This window comes from Vespula vulgaris, chromosome 2 (assembly GCF_905475345.1).
Source record: "Vespula vulgaris chromosome 2, iyVesVulg1.1, whole genome shotgun sequence".
Classification (NCBI taxonomy): domain Eukaryota; kingdom Metazoa; phylum Arthropoda; class Insecta; order Hymenoptera; family Vespidae; genus Vespula; species Vespula vulgaris.
The window spans coordinates 14,512,558-14,539,357 of record NC_066587.1 but is presented as its reverse complement, the minus strand read 5'-3'; the positions used below and the strand labels follow the sequence as shown (position 1 = coordinate 14,539,357).

The window sequence follows — 26,800 nt, the reverse complement described above, 5'->3', positions numbered from 1 at the left end:
AAATGAATGAATAAACAAACAAACAAATAAATAAATAAATAAATAAATAAATAAATAAATAAATAAATAAATAAATAAATGAATGAATGAATAATAAATAAATACATCGTCGAAACTAAATTGACATTAAATAAGCACGTAATAACGAATAATACGAATACAGAGGTACACTGTTGATTTAAAATAAAAGTAAATTGCATCGTTAAAAAATGAATATATAAAAATACTGATGAAGACAGTATATCTCTTAAAAGGAAATATCGAGTATATTTATTATATATCGTATATCTCAATTCTCTTGTCGAGATTTAAATCTCGATGGAGATAAGTTACATATTTTTCCTTTTATATTAAGAGTTACGCGTTTTATCTTTCAAACGTCACTTCGCGTATAAGCTTGTTCTTCCTCGCACTTTATATCCAGTCTTCTTTCGTTGGAATTCACAAGCTAAATGAAGAAAAGTCTCGCTGAGTCTGTATTCGTATTCTTTTATAGTCGTTCCTGTTTTGCAAAATTAAAAATTTCATTTAGGTTTAGGACGAAGGCAGATAAAAGCGAGTAGAACGTAACTGTGCTGGAGAATGCGTGTCAGGTCCTCTTTTCTCTTGCTGCACGTAACAAACATCGTTCTGCCACATAATTTTCTGTATTCATGAGAAAAGAAAACTCTTGCGTTTCTTCGTAAGAAGTTGTTAAAAAGTACCAAGCATCTTTTCTCTCGCAACATCGACACAAAGACGCATCTTGAGAGAATCTTATTTCTTTCAAAAGAAAAGACCTGTCGTTTTTTTCTTCTTTTTCTTTTTCTTTTTCTTTTTCCTTCTACTTCCTCATCTCATCCTCTCTTCATTTTGCAAACAATGTGACGTTTGTTTCTTTCATTTTTATCATCTTGGGACGAGACAACGTCACACGACGACAACAGAGACTACATTTTTTACATTGTCTCTATGTTATAATATTTTCGAGATAGAACTGGATATGTCCGACGTACTAAACCGTATAATGTGGTTTTGCAACGACTCTGCTAAAGCGCTCTTTATGGAATTTACGATAGTCCCTTTGCTTTGTCTCATCGCGTCGCGTTTTATGCCAACGAGATGTTTAGCGATCTTGAATGGTTTTCGCGGCGTCAAAGAAATTAAAATAAGAAATAGCGCGATACTTATACGTTTGATCATATAAAATCGCGTAAATTCGTAAAAAACGATCGGATGCTTTTCGAAATCGATGCAAATTAATGAAGAACGGTTTTAATGATTTTCAATTTTTTAAATGCAGAAAGTTGGTTACGTATTAAATAATTCTGAAAAAGTGAATCGATTTTCTAATTAAAAAAAAAATTATTACTTCATACAGTAATAATAAATGATTACTCAATATAGAGCATACTCTGTAAGTAAAAGCAGAGTATCGTTTGTGAAAAATTTCATATGATTAATTTTTTTGGTACTCGTTACAACGTTTGTACGCTTACATAAACGACAAGAAAGAAATTGTGTATGTAAAGCTGATACTAAATCCATTTGTTGGATATCGTAAAGCTCCCGCATGAAAGTTTCGCTTTGATTATTTTCTCGTTAATGATGGCATTCATTTCATTCGACAAATATACTCGGTTGGCTACGTTACGTACCGTCGTTATAGAGTTCCTCGTCGGAGATACAATTTTTTTTTTCCCTTTTAACACTTTTTCGATTAATTTAATCGATAAAAATTTTAGTAAAAATAAGTGATTAGTTTCATCGAAAGAAATTATCGAAAGAATTCGTTGAAAGTTTTAATTACCTTTCGTGAAAATATATGTATGAGAAAAGGATTAAATTCTTATTGATCGTGTAACGAACGAAGATATCATAATTCATATCTCGAGTCGTCGTTATCCATTCGACACGTATCTGAAGTTTACATAGTAAACTTTAATGCAAAATGTTCTGGCAGAATCGAGAGTTCGTAGACGAGAATATCGATCGAATCGAGAACACGTTCGTAGCTTTGAAAAACGCAAACCGATAGATTCTCTCTCTCTCTTTTTTTTCTCTTTATCTTGTGCATAGAAGAGAAGCTTTTTCTTCTCTTCTTTTAAAATTCTTTATAGCCTTTGACGAGGCATTCTCGTTGTGTCACGAACGTAACCTGAGGCGATGAGTTCCCGATTACTCCAAAGGTTTCCATTATTCCATTTTCAATTACGTTTAATCGTTAGTACATACGTAGAGTTTCATGCACCAAGAAAAGCGGTCAGGACGATAATATATTCACCGTTCCTAATTACTACGGTAATACTTTCTTCTCATCTTCTTACAATGCTGAAAAGCAATTAGAATTATCTAGTTTTTCCACGCATCTAAAGGGATCTAACTAATTGTTTAATTAATTAGAACTGAAGGATACTGAATACTTTTTCGATGCCAATAAATAATACTTTTGCGAAAGTATTTATATTATATAAAGATGTATACAAAATCTATTTTCAAAATGTATCTTTCTATTTATTTTATCATCATTTAAAAAGTTTTTGCAGCGAGATCGCAATTTTCTTGGTACGTACGTTGATGTGGAGTTTGCTGCCAATTAAATATCGATATTTAATTAAAAGTAACTACATTTATATATGAACAGGTAAACCAAATATAATAACGTACAAAATTATCGTTTAGATATATTAATAATTTACTTATTGATTAGATCATAACATTTAAACGAGTTAGTTTTACTGCAGAAATGGGAGGGTATGGGAAACAATATTATTACTGGATGAGATTTAAAGAGAACAGAGAATAAGTTCGAAACGGTTAAATTTATTAAAATCCGACTAATCCTCGTGAAATTATTTTGGCTCTATCGATTTTTCTCTCGTTCCCGTGGCCTCAAACGGACGACGACCTCGGCTATCCCGTGGACCGCTGAGACTCTCCACCGACATAATGAACTGTTGCGAATTGCACTTTGTAAATGCAGCTATGCGTCACGTAGACAGATGTACATGCATAACAATTAAACGGTACAGTTACGGGTCGCTCTCTCGCACTCGAGTACACCCGGTGTTACCAGCCCATACTTTTGACGTTTTTCAAGCGTTTTGCTTTAACATTTCATTGTTTAACCGTTGGTTCACGGACACGTTCACGTATATTTATGTAGCGTTGATATAAACGAGGAAATTTCAATTCCATCGATTTGTTTGAATTGAACTGTGGCTTTTTCACGTCAACGTTTTCCCTCGACAACTATTCGAAAATTTTAATTATTTTCTAGTCTAAATAATTGCTTCGTCTATCGTTATAGAAAATAAGAAAAAATAGAAATAAAGAGAAATTCATCTTTATTTCTTTACTACGTTTCCATATTCCTTCCCCTGTTTCTTATCGATCGATAGCCGAGCAAATTCTAACGTTTTATCGGTCACGATACATAGAAAGAATGATACTCTCAGATCGTGCCAAGTAGTAGATTATTCCTGGCGCTCGTACTGCATCGCATTGTTAAAACGACTAAAATAGATATATATTATGTTAACTTTCATCTCGATTCTGAATCTTCTATTGGATTGCAAAGAAAGTCGATATACCGAATAACTATATTTTTCTATCGAATGTAGATTAACGTAAAATTTTTATCAACAATTTTTATCCAACTAACAGCTATCTAAATAAATATCTAAATAAAAAGAACGAAATAATTTCAACTATTCTGAAACTCTGATTAATATACGCTTGACTATTGTACATGTATAAAATTATATATATTTACACACACACACACACACACACACACACACACACACACACACACACACACACACACATATATATAGAGAGAGAGAGAGAGAGAAATGATAAAAATAAAGTTGGTAATATAAACTAAAACTTTCTTCAAGTTCATCGAAAGAAGTTACACAGATCGTTGATATGGAACTAATATAAAAAAAAAGAAAAAAGGATAAACGACTACTTATAAATGAACTTCGCTAGTTTCGAAAGATTAGAAATATTATCGTTTCTTCTGTAAAGTTTATCGGAACAAAGATACAACGAAGAAAAAAGAGAGATAGAGGAAACAAAGAGAGAAAAAGTTTTGGTTTTCATTTCGTAGTTTTCTTTTTCTTCGAGTTTCTTATACCATTATCCTTGCACGGAAAAATGTATGTCATGTGTATATTTTATATATATACATACACACACACACACACACATAGAAGGAAAAGTAAAACACGATATTTTCGAAAGCTCAACGTGAGTATCGAGCTTAGACGTTCGCGGCCTTTACATTCTAGCTTTCTGTACAATTTGATTTACGTTTCACTTTAATCCGTTGAGTGTCACCGGCCTTTCTTACCTCTCTATCCCTCTCCCTCTCTTTCACTCTTTTGGATACTCTCGAAAGAGCATCTCGTGATACTTTTCCCTGATATGCGCATTACTTTGCACAGCTTGAAAACACATCTAACCGAAGTAAAAATCTGCCCAGAGATGCGAGTTTCTTTCTCTCATTTTTTTCCTACCTTTGTTTTTTCTTTCTCTTCGGAGAGACATACGTTCGTTCGTTCGTTCGTTTATTTTTTATTTTTTTTTTTGGTCGCTGACATCATTTCAATTCGTCGAAATATTCTATTCGTTACTATGCTTAATTAAAGAGATTACAAAGGTGTGTTCGTTTTATCTTATCTATTAAAGAATGAATTGCTTTTTTCTTCTCTTTTTGCTATGAAATATAAAATGAGTTTCGTTGATACAAAGTTATCAGAAAATCCTTGGTTAATGGTATCTATCTTTTCTTTTCTGTTATTTAATATCGTTGTTAAAAAGTTCGAAAGGAACGAAATTAGAGAGGTTCGATGCTTGTTGGTTAAATGACTTCGGACGTTCGTAGAAAATGGCCGTACTAATAATATCGCTCTTTCGTGAAATTACAGTAGGTGTGGCCACTTACCTGACACTCGTAGGTCCCATTGTCTCTTTCTTGGACGTATTTGATTTGAAGAGTCCAATCGTCCGAACCTTCAGCGTGTAATACTTGAAACCGCTCGTCGTTCGTGTACGTGAACGTTGAACTCGTTAGGACATGGAAGTCACGACGACGGATCCACGAGATCTGTAACACGATCGTTAACTTGGATTACTTTCACGTTTTATTTGCGCTCCGCGTAACGTGTGTTCTCGTAGAAGGTCACGGAAGGTATGAAACATGCTCGAGAGTAGAGTTCAAACGTCCTATGGGTAAGTACGTACTAAAAGTATAAACAACTTCTTAGAAGGACACGTTCGTTCTTAGAAAGATATACGTCTTTGTTTCTCGTATTGTTTATAACTTTGTGTTTACGTTTTACATTTTCGTCGTACTATAAGACTCGTAAATTCAGAAGAATTTAACCTACGGTACGAACACGTAAGTCTGTTTTATACGATTTATAAATGATCTGTTATTATATTATATTATCATAAATTACATACTTATAAGAACTTATATTTCTATAATCTCATTATATACAATATTTGATATACGGAATAACTTGCAATTATGGAGTATTGCATTAATTATACAGAAGGATGAATGATCGCAAATAGAATTTTCGAGTATTCGCGATACACGCGTTGAATCCCTAGAGTGCTTTACGGAATTTGCGAGACGAAGGGTACGAAAGCTCGAAACCACATATATATATATATATATATATATATATATATATATATATATATATATATATATGTACATATACATACATAGAACTACGTGTGTATTCTCGTCCGTCTATCGTCGATTTCATATCCTATGTACATTCATTTCAGCGAAACGAACTTGTAAGACAATTTTGAAGAAAAGACGACGACGATATCCGCACGAACGAGAAAATTGCGATAGTCGGAAATATAATCCGGGTCTCTAAGGAATGTCAGAGATTCACCTCCCTTTCTCTTTACCCTCCTACTACTTCCCTTCTTTCCTTCCTCATCCTCTTCCTTCTTGCTCATGACCGTTATTCCTTTCGTTTCTTCTCCCCTACCCTTTTAAGATTATTGCGGAAAGAGAATGCATAAAACATAAGGCATAAACCGACGAAAGCCAATCACGGTCGTCGCGTTTCGACGTCGTTTTTCCGGCATAAAGCATGCGAAGGACTGAGTTCTTGGATTACGCATAATAATACGTATTTGTATGACGCTTATCGTGATACCTAGTTACCTATATCATCCTCGAAATATCGATTGCTTCCGGAACAAACACACACACGTGTACACACACACATACACACACACACATATTTACCTAGGTATAAACTATTTTTGATATTATTACATATATTTATATTTATACGTTAGTCGTTTTATTTTACAGCCTTCTTCATTTTATAGACGAGAAAGAACATTGACATTTCTCCGATACGATCGAGCTGTTTATGGTGTTAGACTTTTATTCGAGTAACGAGAAGAATTATCGATTTCCCTCTTTCTCCTTCTCCCATTCATATAGAATCTTTCCGTCTGGTCTCGAATAAATCGGATTCAGACCCAAATTATGATCGAAGATTTTGCACGAGAAGACAACTTAATCCACTCGACTGGTGGTGCCCATTGAAAACTCTTGGGTCAAGCATCAACTTGTCGGTACTTTTCAATAGATTTCCCGTTACTCGCGAAGAATCTTTCTTCTTGTTCTCGAAGAGGACTTCCTTACTCGTTTGAAGTTTTTTACGGTGGACAGAGTTTAACCGGAAACGTTCGACGTGTTTTTCCTCGACTTAAAACTTCGACCCCCATCGTCGAACTCTATCTACCCTTCTGCTATCGTTTCTAGAGCAATACTGGTTTACATCTTAGTCTGACGTTTGTTCTGCCAACTTTCGTTGACGTCAATGAATGTTCAAGATGAAAACTCGCTCGTAAAATAAATCCTTGGTCACATATACCGAATGCCTGTTCCTTTGGAATCAACCAGATCGATACTCTACATTGCTATCTTCTTTTATTATTTCCTTTTAAACGTGGATAACTTTTTGAAACAAACGAAAATAGGATATCGCGTTTGATTCTGACGAATCATTTCTGATTTGATAAACGTTTCGAATTTAACCACAACGATTTACCGTTTTATTTAATTGTATTTTTCGATGGGAGTAAATACACGAAGCAACGTACAAACGTAAAGAGCTTTTATACGGGTTATTAATTTACGAATTTCATTTTGATAATGATCTAATATCGAGGACGATATCGTAATTGGACGCACGTAATAGTTCCAAGTGTTTGTTGTGAACATGTGTGCACATACGCACGCATACGCACGCATACGCATACGCACATGTATACGCATAACATTGATTTTATCGGGACAGAATAGAATTACGTGAAGCACCTATATCCATATGTGGTTCGCATTTCATTTAAAAACCGACCATTATAATGAACTTAAGTTTTGATTTTACTTGTTGAGATGAAAAACATTTTCTATGTAGGTAACATCAATAGAAGAGAATTAATTAGGGCGGAAAGAAAATAATTAGGCGCGGCATATAATGTACATTTAATTAAAAAGCTGTGAAAGACTCATTGATATAACGTAAATAATAACGATGTTCCTATACTTATCATTATTATATTGAAAAGAACATTGTTCCATTGTGAAAATTTCTTTGTGGATGACAAAAACCAGAAAAAAATAACAATAACAAAAAAAGAGATCATAGTCTTAATCGAAAGATCAGATTAATACTATTTAGGTAGGAGAAGATACTATAGAAAAGAAAACTTTCGAAAATAAAAGGATTACTTTAATTCTATTTGATGGGAGTAGAAAGTTTATCTCGAAAGAAAATTCACTGACTCGACTCGAAAAATCCAAAAAATAACTGGAAAAAGAGCAACGCCGTCGAGGTATCCTTTATGTTTCTCTTTTTTTCTCTTTTTTACCTTTCTTGGTGGTCGCGCGAAAATATTTACAGTGTCAGATTAAAATGGGCGACGGGGTGTAACGCAAACGTCACGCACAAGCGGAGTCGGGCGGGCCTCTTTTGCTTATCTTGGCAGCGCACTCGAGTTTCGCCAGAATCAAGATCCACCTTGAATAACGTTCAACGAGGACGGAACATAAACAAAGTGAACGCAAGAGAGAGAGAGAGAGAGAGAGAGAGAGAGAGATAGAGAGAGAAAAAAAGAGAGAAAGAGAGAGATCGACGGCTAGAATGGAATTCTCATTGGTGGTTGCGTTCGCGAGTTTAAGTTCCACGTTTCGTGGCTCTCTTCGAACGAAACGAGAGAGAAAGAGAGAGAGAGAGAGAGAGAGAGAGAGAGAGAGTCGACTATGTCGTTGTTGTTGCAAAATGGTATCGAAGCACGCGAGATCTCAACGTTGGCTAGTCGTTAATCAAGCCTTTTGCGATCGTTAACACGTTAATGGAGTTACGCCGAGGATGTTTGGGAAAACCGAGCAACGCGTTCACCTTTGGACGGCAGACTACTGTTCGCTTCTCTATAAACAAGACAATAAAATTAACGCTCGTAAAGGGATTAGGACACGTTCGTATAGGAGGGCGGGGAGGAGGAGTAAAAGAGGAGGAGGATAACGCCAGAGACAGACGGAAGCGAAGCCTCACAATGGCTCGGCACGCACGGACAATGGACCACTCGGATAACCCAAATCTGTCGGACGATTCGCATCGTTCGCTGCAGGATGTTGCTGGTACTCTGCTGCTTCTGCTGCTGCTGTTGCTGCTGCTGCTGCTAGTAGTGCTACTCGGTTCGTTGCCAAGAAAGCCGAGTGTCCGGGTCGCGAACTGCGAGAAGATTCGAGACTCTCTGGGGATCTGGAAAGAGGGTTGCGTCTGCCTTTTCCTCTCTTCTACTTGGAATAAGAAAAGACGTGTTTCTCGGCTCATTCCTTCTCTCACATTCCGTCTCTCTCTCTCTCTCTCTCTCTCTCTCTCCCTTTCTTTGTCTTTCTTTCCACCTTTATCTCTTTCTTTCGTTTTCTTTCTCTGGTTTCTCCTTTTTTGATATCAAATGTAGTAGTAGCGTTGTTAGCTACATGTATGTATATATGTACATACATACATATCTACGTAGGTATAATGGGTAGTATAGCGTTCCGAGCTCGTAACGTTAGAAAGTAAATTTCTTCTCGACGTATTTCTTTTTTCGTCTTTCTACCTTTCTTCGTTTCGTTTTTACTGTTTCTCTTTAGGTATCGTATAACGTATGGTTTAACGCGTTCACGTAATTGTTGTACAGATTATGGGAAAATGTTGTACAGAGATGTAATACGGTAGATTAAGTTTGAAATCTTTAACGTAACACAGATGCAATCAAAGTTATTTCCAATGATATAACTATACGAAATAGCTTCCTTACCTCGGCATCCGAGACGGTTCTGTCTGCCAAATTGCGAACTTTGCAGTGCAAGAAAGCCGTGCCACCCAATTGTACTGTGACGTTCGAAACGGTGTTGTTGTCGTTTGCATCGTTGATTCTTTGTAGTTCATCTAAATTGCTCAGCCACAATGCTCTCCAGTCTGATGGTATGTTGTAAGGTATACGCCGATCTGAAAGAAATAGACCTGATGGTGGAATAACGTTAATATCTTCTTTCAATTTACGTTTAAACGTAAACAGAAAAAAAAAGGAAAAAGAAAGAGATCAACAAAGAAATAGTAAAGTTGATTTTTATAAAATACGATTTTAATAAACGATTGTATGATGTCGCGAGATATCGTATCGGAAACGATATATTCGAGGTAGATGTATCGCCTGAAATTTTTACCTTCTCTTCCTCCATCTTTCTTTTGCTATAGTGACAACGGTGCTTGATAAAAATACTCTCGCAGAAGAAAAAGTGCAACGATTTGTAACGGAAACGTGCATATTCGTTCGAGTGTTACGTAAGACGAGACTCGTGAAATACAGCGATCGGAAAAAGAAGAACGGGACGTTCGATTCATTGCATCGAAAAAATAAGAATACGGATGACGTGATGGTTGCAATGAAAACTAAAATGAAAGTAAAGAAAGGTTATTCTTTAAGAAAGTAATCAAATTTTTCGAACGAACGAGTATCGATCGTTCGTTGATTATTTTGTTTTTTAAACTCTATTTTTCTTATAATTCTTCAAATAATTCTTTGGAAATAAAAGTGGCCAAAAATTTGGATAAAATGTAATGCGATCCGGAGGTTTGAAAGAAAAACTTCAATGCTTTTATAAATCTTTTCGTTGGAGAGACGAAATCCTTATCGTGGAAGCGATTTCTCGTGATGCTAAGAAAATGTGACTCTATCACCAGCAAAGCTAGTCCTATACACACATATGTATAGATACTCGTTTGTGTATATATATATGACAAATATACTATACAAATATATATATATATATATATATATATATACACACACACACACACACACACACAACCAATGGAGGTAGTATACATTTTTGAGGAACCCAACGTTTCCCGTGGCATCGACCAGGTGATTTAGGATGTTTGCCTTCGACGCCGAATTACTATTCGATGAGACTCGCCCAGTAGATTCGCATTGGAGGAATATCTCCCTCTCTCACGCGTTCTGACCTCATTTAAATAATCCATAGATACGTAACTGCAGTACATGTCTTTTACCTCGTTTTTAAAAGGCTATGAAGGTACGATAAAGTACATCGATTTTTTATGCGCGCTCTTTCCGGAAAGCTTCTTTTTCTTTTTATTTCTTTTTACTTTTTTCATCTCATTATCATCGTTAATAAATTAATACGTTTTTAAAAAACCATACACTGTTTGTATTCGTAACGCATTTAAAAACAAACGAACCATTAACGAAGATTGTATGGATGTTTAATGGCAATGATTCAAACATGTTGCGAACCTCAAGCGCGTATCATGTACATATGTGTGTGTGAGTGTAGAATGTACATGTGAATGTATCTATGCGTGTATATTTCGAGTGAGCACAATTTGGTTGGATACGAAATGTTCCAACTTCCGTTTCTCCGCACATTTTACAAGAACGTAACAACGATGAAATGAGAATTTTCAGGAATACAATGAGATTGACTAAATGGAGTCGATGGTATGTACATACTCGTATATATTACATACATTTCAATGAATGAAAGTCTCTCTAGATCTCGTACGTAAGTTAACCATGTATGTAAATCTTAATGAAATCTCGTAGATTCGTAAAAGTTCGTCTCGTATCAATGGTCGAATCCGATCCAACTGGATTCTGGTAGCATGGGATAGATAGATAGATAGATAGATAGATAGATAGGTAATTGACGTACGTCGCGTTTCTCGTCACGGCACGTTGCCTCGTCGATTTAACATAACCGTCTGGTTCGATAAATCTCTGGAACGTTTGACGCGTCTCTGCGCGATAGAAAATCGCGTGCTAGTAGAAACGAATGTGTGTGTATAAGAGAGACAAAGAGAGAGAGAGAGAGAGAGAGAGAGAGAGAGAGAGAGAGAGAGATAGAGACAAATAGAAAAAAAAACCAGAAAGAAAAAGAAAGAAAGAGAAAGAAAGAGAAGGATCGACTCTAATGCATTCGACGATATACGTGGAATAAAACGTGCGCGCGACCGATGCATAGTAGGAGTTGGAAAGGGATGAATGGTGGTGAGGGTGGGAGATGGAAGCCTTGACGCAGTCGGTGCATCGATTCAACGCAGAAATTTCTCCGTGTACCAGCGACGAGGCGACGGCTGCACGTCCTTCTCTCACGCTTTGCCACCCCTTTAACTCGTTCACAATCGACCCAGACCATCTCGAAGTTCGTTGCTTCGCTCGCGTGCGTCTCGTCTTGAATTCGATTGGCGCTTGAAAAGTTTATCGCACTGGGTGCACGTCTAGGCGTTTGTTCGCGAATAAACAGACCAATGAATTGAGTTTCGTCGAGCTCTGTAACGAGAACTGAATGCATTCCATTCGAATTACCTTACTCTGTCTCTTTCTATTTCTTTCGGTTTTTAATTTTCCTTTTTTGTTTTTTTTTGTTTTTCTTTCATCTGTCTCCCTTTTAAAGCGAAAGGAAATTTCTCGGGAGCTTCGATTACGTATTCATGGTAAATAATAACATAGGAATGAGCGAAGGATATTCCGTGGATCAATGAAGGATGTTTACTCACACGTGCGCACCTTTGGCGATTCACAGGACTTTCTCTTAAGTGCCATACATCGTTATAGAAAATATTTGCCCTTGGGAATTTGTTGGATACTCTCTAGGAAACTGCAGTAGATAAATATATATTGCCAGTATGGTTCGAGTTGAGTTATTTTTTTAGTTAATCGCGCAGTCATTGAAAATGTACTTGGTTGGGTAATAAATAAACATAGAAAGTAAACTTTTAAACAAAACATACTATGGACTATTATTTGGAGCCTGTCCTTAAGATAATAATTTGTTATGACGATTACAAGGACAAAGGAACATATATGAGATTACTTAAACATTTCAAGCGTATTATCCTGACACGCTCCGACCAGTTAGCATCTCTCTTTTCCTTTTCCTTTCTCTTTGCCAAATTCATTATCATCTTCATTTATCGAATTTGAGAGAAGTCATCAGAAGTCATCATACAGTCGAACGAATACATTTTCAATTTCAAATAGTTTAATGAGAATCTTAATAGTAACATTGATCGTCTCTCTTAATATCGACGTAGTACAATTAACACGACAAACTAATATCACGTAAAAATTATATCTCGATCCATGAAATATATTGTTATAAGTTTTTAAATTCACGAAGTGCTTTATATCGCAAATATCTCCCTCACGAGTTTTCCAGAATCCATAACAAAGAAATTGCGTTCTCCCATCAATTTACGAGAAAGGTATTTTGCAAAGAACAAAGTATGTATCCGAGCTTGCGTCACTGCCCTTTTTTCATCGCGACCAGTGAGTCTAGGATTCTACCGCCCAGAAAGAGAGGGAAGTATCCATCGTAAAAATCAACCATCATCGCTATTCATAGTGTGAGAAGCGTAACGTTACGTGCTCTCGCGTAGTTGCGATCGCGCATCGTAACAAAGGATGAGAAAAGAGAAAGGAGAAAAAACAAAGAGGATTACAAACATAGATTGTAGAGAGAGAGAGAGAGAGAGAGGGAGGGAGGGAGGGAGGGAGAGAGAGTGAGAGAGAGGGGGAGGGAGGGAGGGAGAGAGAGAGGGAGGGAGGAAGGGTGAGAGAGAGGGAGGGAGGGAGGGAGGGAGAGAGAGAGAGAGAGGGAGGGAGGGAGAGAGAGAGAGAGGGAGGGAGGGAGAGAGAGAGAAAGACCGCTTCACGATAACGATATATGCGACTATTCGAGTCGACGAATCGATTTTTGCCATCTAATTTACTTTCCCTTCTCTTTCATCTCGTACGAGATACAGGGGTATGTAATCGTATAAGCACGACATTGTTTTTAGAGAGGGAGAGAGAGAAAGAGAGGGAGGGAGAGGCAGCGATTAAATATACTCTGAGTAAGTAGTTGAAGGTATATTCAAGGATAAAATTGTAATCGGAGTGGGATTAAGAAAGAGTGTTGAGGGTATTAAATGTACGTGGTTACGAAATAGACGATTAAAAGTGTAAATAGCCGTACCGAGCTTCGATGGAATTAGAAGATTTTAATGAGGACTAAAGTCGTTGTCGTCGTCTCGTAGCCACACAGTCTCATCGTCGACGACTTGGAGAGAAAATTGCTCGGGATCAAAGGTCTGTCTGGATAACCAATGCTGATGAAACAATGGGAATCAAATCGCTGCGGGCGCTTTTGATATTACACGTTCAAACACAATCCTGAGCTAGGCTTTCTCCAATTCGCTGCAACGACCGATCACGCTGACAATCCGGGCTGCTAATGTACGCACTATTATGCTTGTCAACTTTTGCTTACACGCAGATTAGATCGTTACTTTTATGTTATTGCGATTTAATTATTATCGGACGATATTAAAATAGTTTTCATAGGATTTAAGCACGTTGCGAGAAATTTGTGCGTTGAAATCTTATTGATTGCTATTTGAAAAGCAGATGTCCTCTTTTTTTTCTTTTTTAATAATGTATAATTATATCGAGAAATTATAGCAAAGGAGCAAAGAAAAAAATAATGACTACACGTTGTATCCGTCGACAGCTATTCAATATTTAATATATTTTTAATCGAGTAATTACGAGTTTGCTTGAAATGCGTCATTGAATATATTTATATGATATCGATTTTGTTATCGTACGAATGATAGTATGTTTTCTTTTCTCTTCTATAAGCGAATTACTTAAAACGAATATTTATAAATATCTTTAGAAGAAATGAGTTAACGCTTTTGGCGAGAGCTATTTTACTGGCCGACCTAGATCATCTTGACGAGTTACAGATGCGACAACATGAAATATCATTAATTCCGCGGCTGGTGGAAATATGAAGAACGAGAGAAAAAAAATGTTTCTCTCTCTCTCTCTCTCTCTCTCTCTCTCTCTCTCTCTTTCTCTCACTCTCTCCCTCTGTTTATTTTCTTTATTTCTTTCTTTTTCTTGAGTCGGTAGCAATGTACTACTACGGTAAAATCAGAACTCCGACGAATCTTAAATTTCTCTCTGGAAAATATAATATTTAAGAATGTATGCGAAAATGCGAGCGAGTAGGAGGAGCTTAAAGTTGGAAGGACGAAGGTAGATGGCTAGATATAGATATAGATAAAAAGAAAGAGAGAGAGAGAGAGAGAGCGAGAGAGAGACAGAGGGAGAGAGAGAGAGAGAGAGAGAGAGAGAAGGAGAAAGAGAGTGAAAGAGCAAGACAGAAAGAGTCGTATGCATGGTAGAACCAAAATGTTACCGTACACTGTGGCATTACGTCTGCCTATCTGCTACGACCGCCTTAAACGTGTCGTTCGGTGCCACCACCTGCATACATACATGTAGTTTGCATAGGAATAGGATCTGCCATTCCGCGCGTGGTCTTTGCTTCGTAAAGAAACATACTCTATGTAGATGACTATCCTCTATATCCACTTGGTTGTATCCAAAATTCGACGAGGTATTTTCTCGGTAGCCCCTTACCTTTCACTTTGGACACGATCATTGCACCTAGAAATGCACATTCTCTATTTCTATCTCCATCTCTATGTTTCTATCTCTATCTCTTTATTTTCTCACTCTCGTAAAAGTACAAAAATATATCGAATTTCGTTAAAACATACGTACGTATAGAATCCTGTAGAATGACGCTCACAAGCGAAATAGTTTAAAACGATCGTTAACTCTTTTAAGTGCTATTTTGCATTTCGTTTATTTTCCAGAACTCTCGAAGAAGAACGTTCGTGCATTCGTCAAAAAGTTTCATAGGAATACCGTACTTTATCTCGAATTCAAAAGAGAACGATTATTATAGCTTTCTTTATGGGATAGTAATACATTATATCACGATGAACGTTCTTTTATTCTACGGGGATGGTGGCAAACAAGGACTCTAACTTTTACTCATACAGGCGAAGATTTCATTTTATAATATTAAAGACGATCTCATGATATTCTCTTTCTCTTTTTCTCCTTGTCTTTCTATTTCTTTCTTTTATTTTCTCTTTTCCATTTTAAGTTCTTTTCGCTGGAGAATTACGCGTTCTCCTAATGAGCATGAAAAGTATCATGAGAAACGGGTCAGTGTAATAGTACTTTTTTTTTTTCAAGAAATAAAGGATTCTTAAGATGCATTTTCTTCTTTCTTTCTTTTTCGTCGTAAGACGCATACACGCGTAATTACGTCTTCGCGAAAGGTAGAACGAGCGAGTGTGTGAGAGAGAGAGAGAGAGAGAGAGAGAGAGAGAGAGAGAGAGAGAAAGAGAAAAGACAAGATACAAGAGAAGAGACGAACTGAAATTTCTTCACTTAGATCTTAAAACTTTGTCGTTCGAGTGAACGATGAGAAACGATGAGAAACGATGGGAAAGTGGTCTCTTTCCTTCCTCGTGTTTCCTTTGAAATGCAAGTTAGAAGCATCATTTTCGAACTTTGTAGAATTCCAAGAGGTAAGAACTGTAATTAAATTTTGATATCGCAATCAAAGGTTTCGTTAATATCCAACATTGGTATAGAAAGTATCGTATGATGTAGGAGAAGATAATAGTGGTGATGGTGGTAATTGTGGTCAAAAGAACATTTGAGAACTTACAATTAACTACTTTTATTATCGACATTGAATCGTACACGAAGGTCGTGTTTAAATCATTGGAACCTCTTGTAAGATCTCTTCCCTTTACTCGTTTCTACATTTCTACCTCCATTTCTCTTCTCCCTCTCTCCCTTTCTCTCTCCCTCTTTCAAAGCTTTCTCCGGTTATTAACAAATTTCACCAATTACAGTCATTTACTTACGGACGATCGTTCGTACTTATCTTTAATCGGCATTAATGTACAATAGTTATTTAGCTTAGAGAGAGAAATCATTTAATACCTTAAGTCAATATAGTTGAGCTTTTATCTTTGCCCGTTGAATAAACGAGACAGTACGGCGAGTGTCTTAATTAGGAAGTTGGAGGAAGCGATAACGAGTGCTCATAACTCTGACTAGTATGACGACGACGACGATGAAGAGGAAGAGAAGAAAGAAAAAGAGGGGGATGAGATAGAGAAAGAGGAAGAGGAGAAAGAAGAGAAAGAGGAGAAAGTGAAGGAGAAGGAAGAGGAGGACGAGGACACGAACACTCCACTGTAATTGCAGTCGTGCGAAATATGAGCAGCGAGTATAATGAATATGCGTTAACTTGCGTGCCCCATTATTTTTTATAGCGTATTCCCGCGAACGACGAGGGACGACTAGAAGCGCTTGCGGCGTTTTACCGCAGGCGAAATTAATCGGTCGGTGGCACGTTCGAATAACTATAATTATCATCGTGTCCTCGTATTATAACGAGGTGGCAACATTGTGGTAACAGGCCAACGAGATTACATTCTCCGCGATGATTCACGAATCTCTATCGAAAATTGACTGTCTATCTACATATCTATCTAGCGGACGTACCAACGAACGAACGAACGAACGAACGAACCAACGAATGAATCAATGGAAGTTTCAAGCGTTTCGTCAATTCGTTGCAACGACTCGTTTCGCGTTCCGATTAACTCGATTTCGAAATTCGAATCCGAACCTAGCGAGTTTTTCGATTCTCATCGGAAATGCATGCAGGACTCCAATATAACGACCGTTAGCACTTTCGTCCTTCGTCCTATTCTCTCAAAAGCGTAGTACGACGTCTACGTGTGTGCGCCTGTCCATACACTATATGTAGATATATATTCACGTAAACACATAGGTACAGGAAACGAGATATCGATTAGGATGGACGCTTCGTCTGTCAGTTTTGGGTCGATCCATTGGGTTCTCAACGTTTTACGACTATTTAACCTCCAATTAGTTTCCATCAAAGCATCCGTTATATATTCGATGAAACTTTGAAATCTTATTAAAATTTCGACTCGATCATGTAGAATTTCAATAAGATGTAATAAACGATGACTTCGTCCGGAATAATTAATTTCTTTCGGAAGTAAACTTTCACGGATTGTAAACACGTTGTTATTCAAGATAGTAAAAGGAAAAAGTAAAAAAAGAAGAAGAGAAAATTGAGTAGGAAAGACGAACACTCGTTCGGTTGTCTGAAATCGATCGAACGATCGATCGATCGTTTCGAAAGCTTTCGAAAGCCTTCGAAAGCTCGTTCGAACGAAAGCGTTGATGTCCATTGAACGTCGGACGTTGCTGAGGACAAGGCTAATGGGTTGGCTCGTTCGGAAGCTAAAGGATGCGTCCGATGCTACCAAAGCGTTGTCTGTTATGTGAGGACGAAAGTGATGTCTCGTGAGAAGAGAAAGAGGACAACCTATTTAATCTTTTTCACGTCTTTTTTCTTTTCCCTTTTTTCTCTTTTCTTTTCCTAAATAGCACTTCCTTTATCTTGCTTTTGTCCTTAGTTGGTTCGCTTACTCAAATTCATTAAATAATACTTTCTGAATATCAGAAAATTAATACGAGTTGTGTTGTAACGAGGTAAAAGGCAATGTACGACATTACGGAGAAGTAAAATTTTGCATGAAGAGACGGTAGTACGCGTTTCTCTATGTGTATGAGAGAGAGAGAGAGAGAGAGAGAGAGAGAGAGAGAGAGAGAGAGAGAGAGAGAGGAGAGAGAGAGAGAGAGAGATGGAAAATACCGAAAAGGAAACGGTCTATTCCGTTGTTTCTCTCTTTCTCTTCCTCAGGTGAAATATGACCGTAGGTACGAGCGCGTATCCTTCCGTCGTCGAAGTAGAGAGGAACGGATAAAGAGAGTAGGAAGGTAGAGTGGTGGAAAACTCGAAAGCGAAAAGGAAGAGCGAGAGAGGGAAGAGGAAAGGATGGAAGGAGGGAAGGCGCAGGGTGGACTCGTGGCAAAAGAGGAGCACTTGAGACTGAACTTTGTGAGCTTTTGAATGCGAGACATAAGCTACCTGCCTTTTGTTTCTACGAGACAATGCGAAAGCTTATACAACGAGACGAGAGGCCGAGGTAGCGTGGTGTAGTATGGAGAGCAAAGCAGGAAGAGGAGGTAGAAAAGGGGTGGTAGGAGATGGTTAGAGGGTGGAGAAGTAGCAGGGTGTCTACCGTACTTTACTTCGACTAGTTGGCCACGAGGCGTGGTCTTTTTCTCCTTCTTTCTTTTCTTTTTCTTTCTTTCTTTCTCTCTCTCTCTCTCTCTCTCTCTCTCTCTCTCTCTCTCTCTCTTTCTTATTTTTGCATTCTTTTCTTACCACTTCAAGTATTCCCGATCTACGGGGCCACTTCGTAACAGGAAAGTACCGTCTTTCCTTGGTTAGCTGGCTTTAGGATTTTTTTTCGAGCACGTCGCGAAGCCTCCTTGCTCTTGTGTGTAGTGCAATTTGTGTTGTTCCTTTCGTAGTTTCATATGTGCATATATGTAGCTACCGATCGTGTCGTCGTGCTATTGTTCTCGATCTATCTTTATGAATGAGTTTTCGCGAAAATGATTTTAAGTCGTATTAAGTTTGTATACATTTCGATTTTAATTCAATTCGATTTAAATTCAATTACATAATTTAATATATATATATATATATATATATATATATATATATATATTTATAAAATAGAAAGATTAATTATTTTGTGAATTCCGTCGTAATTATAGGAAGATATTCTCGTTATCGCAAAGCAATTGACGCCAGAACGGATTTCGTTAAACCACAAGCTCATGTCGTATGTATAGTACTTACGTAGTTAAATCCCAAGAGAATCCACGATTACATTTTATCCTCGTTCGCACGATGCTCCGAATCTACACGCATATTTATTCTCGATGAAGTGCGCCGACGTCAACGAAGACGGAAGCGGGTTAATACACATCTCGATAGTGCGCGAGTCGAATTGTACACAGAGGAACCCTGGTACACACGGAAGCACGGCACGCATTCTGTTTTAGGACGGTCCTGTTATATGCCCTGGCAAACGTACGTATCTACACACATACACACACACATATATATATATACCTATGTACATACATACAACATGCATACATACTCATCTATGGCAGTCCGTTTAGCAACCTTAGCTCGCACGAAAGGTCTCTTTAGTAGGGCAGACGCGTTTTACTATGTATGCAATCTGCGTCATGTATGTGTATGTATATATACATGCATCCATGTATATATATATATATGTGTGTATATAGATATATAGATATATATATGTAGATAGCTAATACGCGTTCCGTTGGTGCGTTACAATTTCGTAATAACGGTATATAATAGTTAATAGTATCTCGCGATATTCGATGCGTATTGTCTCCTCGAACATACATTGTGATAGGCGTATCATATAATGTCGGTTAGATCATCGCAAATCCTAGAATTAATTCAAACTCCCTTCCGAATCCAGACGTAACGCGATTTACGCGAACGGATTTGAAATCAGGTTCGCGTATTGGATTGTCTCGTGTCATTACATTATATTACATTACGTTGCATTACATTACATTACGCATAGTTTCGACGCTTTATCAAAGTGCTCAACGTTTACTTCGGAACATGCCTATATTCTGGAGTAAGTACTCACGCTGTTAAATCGTTTTATAACGCACTAAAGAGAGACAGCTTAGGTACCTATGTACGAGCATAAAATCTGACGGATCCATACTAACCGATCTAACTCGCTTCAGGAAATAGGAGTAGAGGGGGCGTTAAAGTATAAAGTATGCATAAAATTTCTTAATAACGCTTTAGCTACTTTATAGAATATATTGAATGTGTTCATTTCGTGGAAAATTTAAGGGATCTTATTTGGTCGTTTGCGCGTAGTCGATAAGAGAACTCTTATTACCATAGAAAATTAAACCTGCTTTCGTTCATTTCATCATATATTATAGAATTTTTTCATTGTCCGTTCATAATTTTTTTAAACGTAGAAATGTGAATATTCTTTGAGGAAAGAATAGAGCGTTTAAAGCACTAATTGAACAACCAGCGTCAAACGTCCAACCAAGAGCAATTCGTCGTTAGGAAGGGTGATAAATGAGGAGAGTGAAATGCTCACGACTTTATAGTCCAGGATAAGGCTCTGGACGACGTAGAAGGACCGTCGTCACAAGTAACTATCAAATCCTCTTTGCTAGGTAAAGCAGTAAATCCTCTTTAATAACGTGTACCTATCCACCTTTTGAGTATCAAGGAAACCCGCAAGCAACCGGTGCTAACGAGAACGACCGTGTGCTGTTTGTGTTCTAAACGCCTTGTCTAAACTCTAAACATCCTTGAGAATGGTCATATTTTCACAATCAGATCTTACCTCTTGCGATTCATAACAGAATAGGCTATGTACCTTAAAAAAGATCAAGAACTTGTTCAAGTAACTGTCTCATTTTTTACAAATACTTTTTTACTTTCAACGAATCCGAACATTGTAAACTCGTCAACAAATGCTCATTAAAGTTTTCTTTCTCTCGAGAAATAAAAGCACGAGTTCTATTTTCAGGCTGCATCTTTTTAACTTCCATTTTCCTCTTCCTTTCTCTCTCTCTCTCTCTCTCTCTCTCTCTCTCTCTTTCTCTTTTTCTCTTTCTCTTTGTCTCTGTCTCTGTCTCTCTGTCTCTCTGTCTCTCTCTCTGTCTCTCTCTGTCTCTCTCTCTCTCTCTCTCTCTCTCTCTACGTTCGGTCGTCGAGCGGTTATCCTTGAATTTGCATAAACCCAAGAGGCACCCGCGAGAAAAATTCAAACGCACCCGCAATCGGGCTCCTCGCTTATCGTAGCTTTTATTCAAACTACTCTACGTTTCGCTTCGTTTCGTTTCGTTTCGCTTCGTATCGTTTTTCTTTTCTCTTTCTTTCTTTATATTTCGTTCATTGTTCTCCTAACGAAATTTATCTTTACTCTTCGAAATCGATTTTTCAATTTATAAATCCGTAGGATGGATGAATGTCCAACTTTTTCGTGGGTGAAGCTTAACAATTCTGTATTTTATTGAATGACTTTCTTTTTTATAGTGCGTTTTTATTGAACGCACTTTGAAAAAAAAAAGAAAAAAGGGGAAAAAAGAGAGAAAGAGAGCAGACAATGGATTTTCGTGGTTTGACCGAAAAGTTTTTCGTGAATTTTGTATTATCATTGTTTCTCTTACGCGTCTATGTATCTTTCCTAGCTTTGTGCTGTAAATTTGTTTACTTCGTCGTTGAAGGGCGTAAATGATACGTATATACTACAGTACTTACCTTATGTTTTTACTCTCAGTCGTCGATTGCTCGCAGAGATGTAAAGTCTCATTCGTGGTTTCTGTCTTTCTGTTGTGTGTGTGCGTGATAAAAAAAAGAAGTAATTATATTTTATCACTGTGGTTCGTGCATACCGAATCGTAAATGTTCCGTTGAAAGCACAACGTAGCCGTGTCGTTTCGTCACGTCTCGTTTCGTTGCAAAACAGGACTATTTTAAACGTGGAACGCTTTACAGCGTAGCAAAACATTTTGCTTCGTGTGTTTCCGTAATAGTGTCTATTGTTCTTCGAAATCTATTATTGTAAATCTTAGGTAGAGAGCTGCTTTCGTAGACAAGGCAGTTCCATCTGTTCTTAAGGACGAATTTAATTTGAGCTCGATACGTTTTAGTTTCGCAATTAGGAAGCTGTAAAGTGATATAATACTTAGTGCAGATTATGGTTATTGTTATATTTCTATCTTCGGCTTAATATTACATTGCCTTTGAAATATGTATCTTTCTATGATCAAACAATTCGGTCCGGTAATTTCTATTTTTTAACTTGTTAATGAGATAAACTGAATTAATTGATCAAGAATATTTAACTTTTTTCATGATTAAAGATTTCTTTGTATTTTTTGTTCAGTCAAAGTTATGTTATTTTGTGGGATATACTTTTAGCAGATTACTCATTAAAACTCAGTTAGAACTATCTTTCTTTTATTAGTTATGAAATAGGTGACGGAAAACCAAAAATTACCCAATCAAAAACACTTTACATGCACGTACGACCTGTGGCTAGCTTTTTCTTACGATTCTTTATTTTACGCTAAAAAAACGTCAAATTAGCGTTTTAGGTCAATGAGTAATGGAAGTTTAAAACTAGTACATCAATCGTTGTATTTTCGTTGGGTAAGAGTAATTTGTGTAGCTGCAAAAATAATGTTTACAACTGTCTGTTAATGTACCGAGTGGAACTTGAGTTTTTCTTTTAGAAAATCTAAAATAAAGGATAGAATCCTGTGACTAGAAATTTACTTTTATTTTGAGAACTGTTAAGCGAGGACTCTGAATAAATATAATATGAAAGTTACTCGATAAAATATTATAGTTACAAACGTTACCTACTAACAGATCGATACGAGTCTCGAAAAGAGTATTTTTTATTTCAATGTTGTTTCCCTTTCTTTGCATAAAAACAATGAAATGAGGATATGTAAATGTAAATTCATTTACGTTCTTATTAGTAGCATAATAATGTTGGATTCCGATAGAGTGTATTCCGTGTAAATAATTAATAGCAATTAGAATCTATATGAAATCAATATACGTATCGAGGTATTAAGTAGTAGATATGTATGTATATATACTTTAGGATAGTCAAGTAATCGAATAGAATTACTCTCGGCTCATCTAGTACTCGAGTAGAAGCCGATGACAGGGTGTGACGCACAACCGTGTCTCTTGACAGGGCTTTCAGTTTTGAGGAAGTTCGATCATCATTATACTCACGGGAACGAAATCACGAGGGATAACGTGAGTTATCAGCTACGTAGGATGAAACTGTGCTGTGGATCGGATAAACGATGAAGCACCGCAATAAATCATAGTGCAATTTTTCAATATCCACGAGTATGACGGAGCCAGGTAGACCGAGCTTAAGGGGTCACGTTATACTTGTGCTAGCTTGGCAAAATGTCGACACCGTTTATCTTTCGGAAAGGGATGCAAGATAATGTATGCGCGTCACCTGACTTTTCTCTTTTCGATTTTGTCTATTAATTCAAAGACGAAAATACGACTACCGACATTTATCGACAGAAAGATTAAATAAGAACGTAGATCTCTTTACAATTGGTTTAAATGAAATTCGTGAGTTTACCGTGCCGGTAGAAGATAGTCAATTACGACAGTCTCCTTAAATTTGCTTTCCATAAATTTCTAGATAGAAACTCTATGTACCTAAAGTTTGAGTAAGGAAGATGAAGTTGTTAATGAGATAGCTCTTCCGAATAATTGTTCTTTTCATTTCGATGCACTTTAACTCTTGCTTTTTATTGATTTAATTTTTTCTCGATATATACTACTTTATGTATCGTACTTTCCACGATCAATTAACCAAACTACTTTGAATTAAAAAAAAAAAAAAAAAAAAAAAAAAATACGATAGACGTTTGCAGAACAAATCGGGCAAATGGAAAATAAATATCTTCTCTCTCATAGAAAGTCGACACGTTTTAAATGAGAAGGCGAACTAGTAAAGAGGAGGGAAGGTCTTTCAAGTAGATAGAAAACAATGACTATCACGCGACTGCACAAAGTTAAATTGCCAAGCACGAACGCCCTCAGCCACGAACCCGATACAAACATTTTACCTGACTTTTCGTTTTCGTATAAGAGAGCTCTCGCGTGTTTTTCCTTATTCTTCGTTCTCTCTCTCTCTCTCTTTCTCTCTTTCATCTTATCTTTTTCTCGAACTGACAGAGAAATGCGGAAGCGCTTCATTCAACGAAAATATCTCGAAATATATGCTGACCTTTAGAAAGATATTGTCTTCCTTAGGGGATGAACCTCTTTCTTTCTTTTTTTGTCTTACCTTCCTACGAAATAAACGTAAAGTTTATGATTATAACCATCGACTATGAAGACTCTATCTTTGCTTGACCAGGTCGATGGTGAGCCATAAGCATCGACCTTCTCATGACGTTATTAAGCTGGCCAATATACGATCCAACCGTTATACTGCTTGCTATACTCTTTATATACACACAACTTGCTATATGTGTATCGTATAGACGATAGAAGTGGGAAAACGGAAGGTCGAAAAAGGGGAGTTAGATAGTAGGTAGATAGATGATGGGAGACAGAGAGAACGAGAGGAAGAGAGAGAAAGAGAGGAGAGAAAACGAGAGGAAGAGAGAGAGAGAGAGAAGAGAAAGGGAGCAGGAAAAAACTCATAAGCTGGATTGGCAAACTTGTCAGTGAGCGGTCAATTGCACCTTGCCATCGAGCTATCTCTCTCTCTCTCTCTTTCTCTCTTCTTCCTTTTTCGAGTGACAGAATTGCGAGCACTGGCTATTCCAGAAAATATCATATTGCCGAGTAAAACCCGCTGTCATTTCTATTCTCTATATCATCGACGCTGCGTAATGACGTTGTCGAGCTACAATAGGTATTATTACAAAATATGTATCACGCGAGATGCGATTTCAGCGTATTTTCAAAAAGCGTTAAAGGGAAATGTGCAAATCGATGATGAAATAGGATATTAAGTGCTGGAAAATATCGATCCGAACGGTTCGGAAATATTTATGTTGTTTAATTTGCTTTTCAATAAAATACACGTACCAGCATTAATATATTCTCAATATAAATAAACAAAATATTTGTATCTGCGATAAACAGAATGTTCATTGAATTCGAACAAAGTCAGTGAATAATCCAGAACGAATTAAATGAAATAAAAAAAAGGGAAGGAGGATTAAAAAATATGTATGAAAATTTTAAAGTTTCCACGGTTGGATGTTACGCTGGACCGTTTTGACCGTCAGATGGGCGTGGTCGAGATTTGGATAAAGGGAATTGTACATACGTACGTCTGTACGTTAATGCGTCGTTAATCGACAGTTCCCTGTAGAAGGCCGTCCTTTGTGCGTTTGTCATAGTTTGCATGAGCCCAGAAGCTGTATTGCCAAGGCGACGTTTCCGTCGAGAGATCGTCGACGACAAAAGGATCGAGTCATAGGGGATATTTCGTCTGAACTCTCGAGAGCGCTCGGCTGGCTCTCTGAAACACGCTGTTGTCCTCTACTTTGCTTACGATATGCGTATGCCTATGTATGTATTATATAGACGTTTGTTTGTATATGCGTGTACATGTATGTTCTGTGCTTGCTCTTTGTGTATACACGTACATACAACATGATCTAGTCGAGTATCACAAATATATACGCACGTATACACAAATACACGTTCTCACGCGTGTAATGGTACACACGTCGTTTATAGGACCATCGTGTAAAACATAATTTTCATTTTCGGAATGCATCTCGGCAACCAACAGAACCTTTAGAACATACTACTTCACTAAGTTCAGTGTATACCCTCCATTTTCGTGTACGTTCGCCTAGTTAAAGTTTGGTCGATAATATAAAAGCTATTTACGAATGCGCCCTTTCCATTTCTCTTGTACTTTTCGTTTCCCTACGATAACGCTTCTCTTCTTAACGGTCTCTGACAGTGAAACTACAGGTTTTGACAGAAATTTAATAACTTTTATGAACCGTGACGTTTACCTATTAGTTCTATCTTTCTCTCTTTCTTTCTCCTCTCTCTCTCTCTCTTTCTCTTATTTCAGTTTTCTTTCTCTTTTCTTTCGTAAGTTAGCGTGAAAATACTCTCGCCACGATAGCCGGAAATACATCCTCTTTAACGCTTCGGCTGCAGGCCTTCGTCGAGAGTCACGACGTGCCTGCGATTAAAGGCACGTTCTCAGTCAGATGTTCGCGTCACGTTCGATAATTTCTTACCGAGAAAGAGAAGAAGAAGAAGAAGAAGAAGAAGAAGAAGAAGAAGAAGAAGAAGAAGAAGAAGAAGGGAAGGAGTAGGAGGAAGAAGAGGGAGAAGAAGATCGAGAAAAGGGGTCGTGACAAAGATTCGTCGACGTTTAATATCGCGCATCGTTTAAAATCCGGCACATTAATCTTCGGAAATTCGCGAGGATGGCAGAAGGAGGCTCTTTCTCTCTCTCTTTCTCTCTCTCTCTCTCTCTCTCTCTCTCTCTCTCTCTCTCTCTCTTTCTATTTCTCTCGTTGGTGACTCTCAACGAAAGTACATTAGTAAGTACTTGATCCTCGTCTGCACTTTGTAGTCCGTCTTAGCAAAAGAACGAGGAACTCTTGATGATGCATTTTTTTTAATTTTTTTTGTTTTGTTTTCTTTCTCTCTTTTTTTTTGTTTATTTCTTTATCCTTTTTTTTTATATTTACATACAACTATAAATAACTTAAGATCAAACGTAAGATCAAAGAAAACATTTGTAATTGAGAAACGTTTGTAATAGAAATACGATTTGCTCGCTTTTTCTTTTTCTTCCTTTCT

At 37.2% G+C, this 26,800-nt stretch overlaps 1 protein-coding gene across 3 annotated transcripts in view; it reads right to left on the bottom strand.

Moving 5' to 3' along the window:
• LOC127073131 (zwei Ig domain protein zig-8) overlaps positions 1-26,800 on the bottom strand; it is a 178,318-nt gene that overhangs the window by 47,095 nt on the left and 104,423 nt on the right. For 2 of the 3 annotated variants that reach the window (XM_051014248.1, XM_051014246.1), the window contains exons 3-4: positions 9,346-9,551; positions 4,934-5,095 (exon numbers count right to left, since the gene is read on the bottom strand). In XM_051014248.1, coding sequence (XP_050870205.1) covers positions 4,934-5,095; positions 9,346-9,551 — 368 coding nt within the window. The remainder of the gene's footprint in view (positions 1-4,933; positions 5,096-9,345; positions 9,552-26,800) is intronic. The other variant, XM_051014247.1, reaches the window with a different exon arrangement.